General features: G+C 49.9%; 1 protein-coding gene across 1 annotated transcript in view; it reads left to right on the top strand.

The window, feature by feature from the left end:
- Positions 1 to 9,413, top strand: part of ZC3H12D (zinc finger CCCH-type containing 12D) — a 51,243-nt gene that overhangs the window by 36,418 nt on the left and 5,412 nt on the right. Inside the window, exons 4-5 of the mRNA XM_011965666.1 lie at positions 4,215 to 4,449; positions 8,361 to 8,467. Coding sequence (XP_011821056.1) covers positions 4,215 to 4,449; positions 8,361 to 8,467 — 342 coding nt within the window. The remainder of the gene's footprint in view (positions 1 to 4,214; positions 4,450 to 8,360; positions 8,468 to 9,413) is intronic.

Here is a 9,413-nt window from a genome sequence, read left to right on the forward strand (position 1 = left end):
TTCAGCCTCCCAGGTAGCTGGGACTATAGGCACGCGCCACCACACCCAGCTAATTTTTGTATTTTTATTAGAGATGGGGTTTCACCATGTTGGCTGGTCTTGAACTCCTGACCTCAGGTGATCCACCCTCCTCTGCCTCCCAAAGTGCTAGGATTACACGTGTGAGCCACCACACCCGGCCCTAGCTAGTTTTTGTTTTTTGTAGAGACAGGGTTTTGCCATGTTGCTCAGGCTGGTCTTTAACTTCTGGGCCCAAGCAATCCCTCCGCCTCAGCCTCCTAAAGTGCTAGAATTACAAGCATGAGCCACTAGGCACGGTCAGAACACTGTGGTTTAAACAAACAGGGTCTTATTTGTTGTTTGGCTTCTTAAACAGGTTGAGTATCCCTTATCTGAAATACTTGGGACCAGAAGTGTTTTGAATTCCTGAATATTTTCATTATGCTTACTGGTTCAGCATTCCTAATCCAAAAATCCCAAATCCCAAATGCTCCAGTGACTATTTCCTTTGAACATCATGTTGGTCAGATTTTTGGATTAGGGATGCTCACGTGTGAGAAGAGATCAGATGCAAAGCTCTTTATTATGATGATCAAGTGTTATATACTGTACATAGTTGTACACGCTAGACTTTTGCACAACTGGCAGCACAGTAGAGTGTTTCCACCAGCATCACCTTAGACACATGAGTCACGTGTCACACTACAAGGTCAGGATGGCTATGATGATAGGAATTTTTCAACTCTGTTATAGTCTTATGGTACCACTGTCACACACATGGCCTGAAACATTGTTATGCAGCACATGACTGTGTATCTGTGCAATTGCCATGGGTTTTCTCTCCTAGTATGATAACTTCTCCCTGAATGGCAGTGCGGACCATTTGTGTTGACTGGCAGTTTTCACTTTAGTATACCTGGCATGGAGTAGGCAGGCAGCCTGGCACCTCTACCCACCACTTATTCCAATGGCAGGATGATGATGGTTTTATGGTTTTATTCTAGGAGGTCAACAGCAACAATGGGAGGCTTTCTCCTTCCTGGTTGTATCTTCACTTTGTTTATCGGGATGGGGATGGGAAATGAGTGGAGGTCCATGCTCCTGGGAGCAGCTGCCAGGGAGTAGCTCAGCTCACCTGTTAGTCATCCAGACTTTACCAACGTCCACTCCATCTCCACCACTGGGAGTGCTCCAAGACTGCAGGGAAATGGCTCCCACCTCCACTCCAGCCTTCTGCACACATTCTGGGCTGTGGTTCCCTTCATGCCCCAATCAATAAGATCCTCGCTGCTTTCTGTCTTCCTAAAATATGTCAAAATCCGGGGTTTGCTGCTGTCCCCAAACCTACTTTTAACATGATTACAGCTCTCCCCCACCTTTCATTACATTGGAACTATGAGAAGGAGGAAATATAAATACTTGTGTTCAGTTCCCTGTCATGAACTGGTTGTCCTGATTTATTCTTTATGGTTTGAATATGAAGAATGGTGAATTTCAACAGTAGTGTAATACTTAAATATAATGTAGGAAAAAGTAGAGAAATTCCTTTGGGGTAGGGAAGGAATTTTTAAATAAGCCACAACGAATGCAAACTTATAAGGAAAGATGAATAAATTTCACTATTTATTATGTATGATGTAATAAATGTAATACATACATGTATGTCAGGTATAATTTGACTACACCTGGCTAATTTCCTTTTTATTTTTACTTTTTATAGAGACAAGGTTTCACTATGCTGCCCAGGCTGGTCTTGAACTCCTGAGCTCAAGGGATCTTTCTGCCTCAGCTTCCCAAAGTGTTGAGATTACCCATGTGAACCACTGCACTCAGATGACTGCACTTTTAAGTTGCTAGGTGATTCTGACACTGCTGGCTTGAACCACAGCGGGAGAAACACCCAAAGAGGCCCACACAACCTATTAATGAAACGGCGAACAGGGAGAACAGTGGGAACTGAGGCGGCACTGCAGGCGCAGTCCTATGCCCCGAGCACCCACTCCCTACCGCCCTCTCAACCTATTAATGAATAAAAGCTTTTATTCATTAATAGATACCACAAAAACAAAAAAGTGAAAAGATAAGCCTCAAACTGGGGTGAGAGTGTGGGGGTGGGTTATACATCACACATTACTGATGAAGGATTACTGCCTAGGTCTAGAGAGAACTTCTCCAAATCAATGAGAAAAGACAATGAATCAACAGAAAGATGGGCTAAAGCATGAATAAGCTGTTTACAGAAAAGGAAACATATATGGCCATATAAACATACAAACGTATGAAAAGATACTCAATCTCATTAGCAACCAGAGAAATGCGAAATAAAACCACAGTAGGAGGCCATTTTGTGCCCACCAGATTGACAAAAATTCAAAAGCCTGAAAATGCCAAGTGTCGGCAAGGTTGTCTTATGTGCTGTGTTGGGTATGTAACTTGGCATCACCACTCTGGAAAACAATTTGGCATTACCTTGTAAAGTGCCTTCCATACCGCTAATCCATATTCACCCTTGGAGATATACCCTGAAGAGGCTCTTGCTTCTTCTGTGCCAGGGACTTAGATGCAAGACTAACAGTGATGAACATATGACATAACCAAACCTCACAAACACAATGATGAACAAAAAAGACAAGCTGCTTAAGTATATGTGTAGTATGATTCCATTTGTGTCAAGTCTAATGTGTAATCACACTGAAAATAGTCCTCAGCGGGGCATGGTGACTTACCCCTGTAATCCCAGCAATTTGGGAGGTTGAGGTGGGTGGATGCTTGAGTCTAGAAGTTTGAGACCAGCTTGGGCAACATGGTGAAACCCTATCTTTACAAAAAATACAAAAATTAGCTGAGCGTGGTGGTGCATGCCTGCAGTCCTAGCTACACGGGAGGCTGAGGTAAGAGGATCACCTGAGCCTGGAGGGTAGAAGCAGCAGTGAGCCATGATCGTGCTACTGCACTCCAGCCTGGATGACACAGTGAGATCTTGTCAAAAAAAATAAAGAAAAAAAAGAAAGAAAATGATTCTCATAATCTGCATTTTTAAAACTAAAAACAAGGAAATTATAAACCCGGCGTTCTAAAACTAGGGTTATCCTAAGGGCTTAAGGGGAATGGAGAGGATTGCAGACTGAGGGGACAGAGGGGACTTCCAAACATGAGCCACCACCTGTTTCTCAAAGGAGATGCTGGATATGTGGTGTCTTTATTTTTGTTCTTTGTACCATAGCTGCATTATGCACCTTTTAAAAATCAGCCAACAGTGTCATATGGGAAAGGACTTAAACTTGAGGGACCTGAGTAATTATTACGTGTCAAATGGATTTTTTTTTTTTCCTGCATGTCTCCAAAGGCAAAATTCAGATCAAACATTTGGCCCTCCTGGGATGCAGATTTTAACTTCTGATAAAAAAGGCCTTGTAATATTTGTACCATCTGGTGTATGTTTATCTCTCGAGTAGTTTTTGCAAGAACTCGCACTCCCTTGAGCTCAGTCCACTTACAGACACTCTGAGACCAGAAGAGGAGGCGTTGCTATCTTCATTTTATAAATATAAAACCGGACGGACATTAAACGGGGGTGAAGTACCCAGGAACTGGAGCCCAGCCCAGACCCCAGGCTGGATTCCTAGTCCTGGACGCTTTCTTTGATGTTCTTGTCGGAGATGGGGTGCTCCATCCCGAAGGTGTCCCAGGCAGGTTCCTGTATGGTGAGAGAAGATGGACCTCTGACTCCCAGCTAGGGGCCCATGCAGGGCTTTGCAGGTGGAGGCAAAGCTCCCCATCATGCTGAAGGCATCACCAAGGTCCCGGTTAATACAGGAATGTCTTTCTCCAGGAGGCCTCTGTGCCTGCTACGGTAGGGGCATTGTGGCATGGATCCCTCAAAAGGACAAAGGCTGTGACTGAGTGCTTCCTTCTAAAGTGACTCTCCCTTGCAGAGTACGGCTTTCTGGACTCCTGTCATGACGTGGGCAGGACGGAAGCCACACGCCCGCTTTACCCGGGGCTTCAGGCAAATTCAGTGAAATGGGGTGAAAGGAGTGAACGCTATGGCGGGAAAAACTGAAAATTTTTTCCCCCGCTCCCCTCAAAACCTCCCTGGCCCTCATTTGACCGGCCCGGGAAGCGGGTGGGGAGGCGGGTGGCCTCGCGTTGGGGGTGGTCCTCAGGGGCGGTGCCCTTGGGCCCTCACCCGCATCTCCGTCGCCCGCCCCCAGAGCAGCACGTGCTGGCGGAGCTGGAGCGGCAGGCGGTGCTGGTGTACACGCCATCCCGCAAGGTGCACGGCAAGCGCCTGGTCTGCTACGACGACCGCTACATCGTGAAGGTGGCCTACGAGCAGGACGGCGTCATCGTCTCCAACGACAACTACCGGGACCTGCAGAGCGAGAACCCCGAGTGGAAGTGGTTCATCGAGCAGAGGCTGCTCATGTTCTCCTTTGTCAACGACCGGTACGGCCGGCTGGGGTACTGACACCCGGGCGGGCGGGGGTTCGGGGGCGGGGCAGTGGCCACGCCCACCTCCAGGTGGCGGAGCTTGGGGTCACCCGGTCACTCAGCCCCGCAGACAGAGCTCTCCCAGGTCTGCATTCTCGGCGGGCTGCTTTGCTCTGACCTTGCTGTTCCCAGGGCCACATCTGACACACTACAGAGAAGCCCAAGATGTGGGCCAAGCATGCAAGCATGCGCTTAGGGCACCACTAACTTAAAAAAAACAGAATTGCGCACTTCAGATTATTGAAATAGTCATCATGGAAAAGATCTATACTTTGTTGTATTGCCTTTCACTTATTTCAGGTTTTTGTCTTATTTTATTTTATTTTTTGAGATGGAGTCTTGCTCTGTCACCCAGGCTAGAGTGGCTCAATCTTGGCTCACTGCAAATTCTGCCTCTGGTGTTCAAGTGATTCTCCTGCCTCAGCCTCCTGAGTATCTGGGATTACAGGCACGCACCACCATGCCTGGCTAATTTTTTGTATTTTTAGTAGAGATAGGGTTTCACCGTGTTAGCCAGATAGCCTCCATCTCCTGACCTCGTGATCTGTCCACCTTGGCTTCCCCAAGTGCTGGGATTACAGGCATGAGCCACTGCTTTTTTTTTTTTTTTAACAGAAGTTTTGAATTACATATGGGAGTGGGCAACAGATATATATATATATATTTTTGACAGGGCCTTGACTCTGTTGCCCAGGTTGCAGTGCAGTGGCATGATCACAGCTCACTGCAGCCTTGAACGCCTGGGCTCAAGGGATCCTCCTGCCTCAGCCTCCCAAAGTGTTGAGATTTTAGGTGTGAGCCACTGAGACCCGCCCAGAATCTTTTGTTTTGGGCTGTAAAGATCTCCCCTTGCCTGGCCCTGACTGTCTCCGTACCTCTGGGTTGAAATGTTCAGGAGAACCTGGCTGGTTCATGTAGCCCTGAAATAGGACCCTTGGGTCAGTTCATCCCAGACCAACTGGCTATGGCTGGAGGCGGAGAGGGACACCAGGGCCACAGGCACAAACCGCTTAGCAGGTGGTGAGGGCAACACTGGCAAGGTGGATGAGGGTCTGGAGACCACAGCAGTGTGTGACAGAGCACAGCCAGCTGGCCTGTTGCTCCCATTTCCATTTCTGTTCCAGGCAGTGTTAGCTTAGCCCTCATTCTGGGCTCTCTGACTGACTTTTTGGAATGTGGTTTGAGACAAACGCCTCAGTTCTGTGAGGGCAGGGACTGTATCTGTCTTACGTGTGGTATCTCCAGCATGCCTGACCCACAGGCGTGCAGTAACTAGTTGTAAAGGAATGACCGAGTGAATGACCGTGGCCCGGGGAAGGGTCGATGGGGAGAGAGGTCTGGGCTCAGGCTGTTTGCACACGACTGAGCAGCTCCTGACTCTGGACCCAGGGACACAGTGTGGTGTTTGAGAAAGGGCTGGGGCAGGTGAGGTTTCCATCTGAGGCCCTGCCACTTACTGGCTGGGAGTCAAGGGGGAACCACTCAGCCTCTCTGAGCTGAATGTTCTTTAGCTTGAAAAGGGATTAATAGTGTCACCTCTGAGATCATTGTGAGGACTAGAGACAATTGTGCCCCAGAAGTGGTAGCAGCTATTCCCAGGACATGGTGCCCCAAGGGGTACTGTGGTCCCCATGGCCAATTGCTCCTGCAGCCATGGAGGTGGAGGGCCAGAGGCATGGCAGCAGCGCCCTGCAGGAGCCCCCATTGTCATTTCCAGCTGCAAAAGGCCGGTGGCTCTCACTGTCCATCTGTGGCCTGGAGGAATCTGGCTAGTCTGGGCCTATGAAATCCTCACTGAGCTCTCAGGGACATGGCCATCTCTGGCCTGACGACAGCCTGGGGCCGGGGCCAAGTCCTTTTGACGCACTGGCCTCTGTTAAGGGCCTGCCAGGAGGCAGGGCCTGCCGCCCGCTTGTGAGCGAGGGTGCCTGCCCTGGTGCCCCAGGCACGTCCACAGGGCCCTCTTGGCACAGCTTCTGCTCCTGGGAGAGCAGGAGAGGAAGTCTTTGGGAACTTTTAATAACCACAGTGGGCGGTTCCCCAGATTCTTGGTCAAGGCCCAATTCTGAGAAGCCGGCTGTGCAGCTGGGAGCTGCTCTGTGGAGGCCACACAGGGCCGGGGATCACCCAGCTCTCTGCAGAGTGGGACTTCAGCGTGACTCTGGACTCTTAGGGGGACAGCAACCCATAAAAGCATCTCCTCCTTGATTTAGAATCCCAAACTCTCTACAGAACCTTTGTATGACCTGGAAGTGGCCTTGGGAACAAAAGTATTTATATAGAAAGTGGAACCTCACTTAGCAAGGGGCGTTTTCCTTCTGAGGTTTTCCCTGTTGAACTCTAAGCATGCATTCCCTTCCTCATTAGGGCTCCATGCCAGGGAGAAGAGAAGAGCAGGTCGGGGGCAGGGCAGTCTGGAAACTGCGACCAGATCCTGTGCCCCCAGGGTGTGCAGAGGAGGTTAAGTCTGTGAGGTGGCTGTATGTGCAGGCAGCATTTGGGGTCCACTTCCTCACTGATTCAAACTCCCTGTTCCTATTGAACCTCTTCACCTGCAGGTTCACAGCCCAGAGCTGTGACACAGCTCTGTTTCAAGGGGTGAAACACAGGAGAAATGGGACGTAAGGCTCAAGGAGCTCATACAACTCTGAAACCTTCTGGAACTGTTGTTGTTTGTTTGTTTGTTTAGAGACAGAGTCTAGCTCTCTTGCCCAGGCTGGACTCCGGGGCTCCAGGGATCCTCCCTCTTCAGCTTCTCTAGTAGCTGGAACTACAGGCGTATGACACCACTCTTGGCTTTTCTGGAAGTGTTTGTTAACCTCATAGAGGTTTCTAACCTTTTGTTGAGGACAGTGGGAAGCCAGAGGAGCCCTTAGAGCAATTATACTTTCATTTTCCTGGATAAAAATCACCTGGGAAGTTCTTTTTTGTTTTGGAGATGGAGTCTCACTCTGTCGTCCCGGCTGGAGTGCAGTAGCGTGATCTCGGCTCACTGCAACCTCTGCCTCCTGGGTTCAGGCAATTCTCCTGCCTCAGCCTCCTGAGTAGCTAGGAATACAGGCACCTGCTGCCACGCCCAGCTAATTTTTTTGGTATTTTTTAGTAGAGATGAGGTTTCACTGTGTTGCCCAGGCTGGTTTTGAACTCCTGAGCTCAGGCAATTTGCCCGCCTCGGCCTTCCAAAGGGGAAGTTCTTAAAAGCAGATTCCTGAACAACTTCAGATTCTGATGAGTCAGGTCTTGTGTGAAGCTCGGAGGCTGCAAATTTTTTTTTTTTTTTTTTTGCCAGGATCTCACTCTGTTACCCAGGCTGGCGTGCAGTGGCACAATCACGAATCACTGCAGCCTCCATCTCCCAGGCTCAGTCATCCTCCCACCTCAGCCTCCCGAGTAGCTGGGACTAAAGATATTCACCACCACACCCGGCTAATTTTCTTTTCTTTTCTTTTTTTTTTTTTTTACTTTTTGTAGAGACAAGGTTTCACTATGCTGCCCAGGCTGGTCTTGAACTCCTGAGCTCAAGGGATCTTTCTGCCTCAGCTTCCCAAAGTGTTGAGATTACCCATGTGAACCACTGCACTCAGATGACTGCACTTTTAAGCTGCTAGGTGATTCTGACACTGCTGGCTTGAACCACAGCGGGAGAAACACCCAAAGAAGCCCAGAGCTGTGCTGTGTGCTCTGCATGGGGTTCAGTGCGAAGGGAAGCTTTTGCTTTAAGATGCTGTGACATCCCGCTGGGTTATGGTGGGCCCAGGGCCGAATGCTTCCTGGTGCTCTCGGGGAACTTGGGCCTGCTTCTTTTGTACAGGTGCTGGTGGCAAATCCCAGGTGGTCTTGCAGTTGCGCCTGTGCTTATTTTCCAGGTTCATGCCTCCTGATGACCCCCTGGGCCGCCACGGACCTTCCCTGAGCAACTTCCTGAGCAGGAAGCCGAAGCCCCCAGAGCCATCCTGGCAGCATTGTCCCTATGGTGGGTAGTGCCCAGTGCTTCGCGGGCCATGTTCAGGGCCTTGTGTGGGGGCAGTACAGGAGCAGAGTTAAAAAGCACTGGCCTGGTGCTCAGCAGCCTGGGCTCTTGCCCAAATTCTGCCCTCCAGCTATGCCACCCTGGAGAGTGAACTTTCCTGACAGGGTTATTGCAGAACTGACATCCTGGCTGGTGATTTCATGGGAGCCAGGGTCCCATGCCACGGTCGGATGCAGAGATCATGCACACAGCAACGCTATGTCTGAGAAGCCAGGAGGCTGGACACAAACCCAGCTGCCGGTCTCAGTCCCTTCACCTGGCCCCCGGCAGCTTCTGTCCTCACCCTACCCCACCCCCCCACCTTATGGATTTTGGTCACTGCTATCCATGAAGAGTTAAGAATTTTATCCTAGCACCCAGGGGGATGCCAGCCTTCTAGTCAGCTCTTTCACTGACTTGCTTCACCAAGTTATTTGATGTCTCCAAGTTCAGTAAAGGCTTGGGTGACAGTCAATCAATTCTTGTTAGAATTAGGTGACTATGCATACATTCAGGCTGACTCCTTCCCCCTTTCACTCTCAGAAGCCCTGGGTCTGGATGGTAACACTTGATCTTTTGTTCACGACTCTGTTAGAACAGCGTGCAGGGTGAAGGCAAGCGTTAAACACAGCGAACAGGGAGAACGGTAGGAACTGAGGCAGCACTGCAGGCGCAGTTCTATGCCCCGAGCGCCCACGCCCTACCGCCCACTCCCTATGCCTGGCCTTATCCACAGGGTTCCTGGGGAAGTGGAGGCTGAAAGTCTTTGAATCCAGAGATTTGGTCTTAGTCCCTGGTCAAAGGGACCTGGGACCGACACTCTTCTGCATACCCTGGGATGAGTGTGCGCAGCCGACTGCGCCTCCTGGGCACTTCTCCCCACCTCGGTCTCGAGCCCAGATCCTGAGGC

The sequence above is a fragment of the Mandrillus leucophaeus genome, unplaced genomic scaffold (assembly GCF_000951045.1).
Source record: "Mandrillus leucophaeus isolate KB7577 unplaced genomic scaffold, Mleu.le_1.0 Scaffold731, whole genome shotgun sequence".
NCBI classification, from domain to species: domain Eukaryota; kingdom Metazoa; phylum Chordata; class Mammalia; order Primates; family Cercopithecidae; genus Mandrillus; species Mandrillus leucophaeus.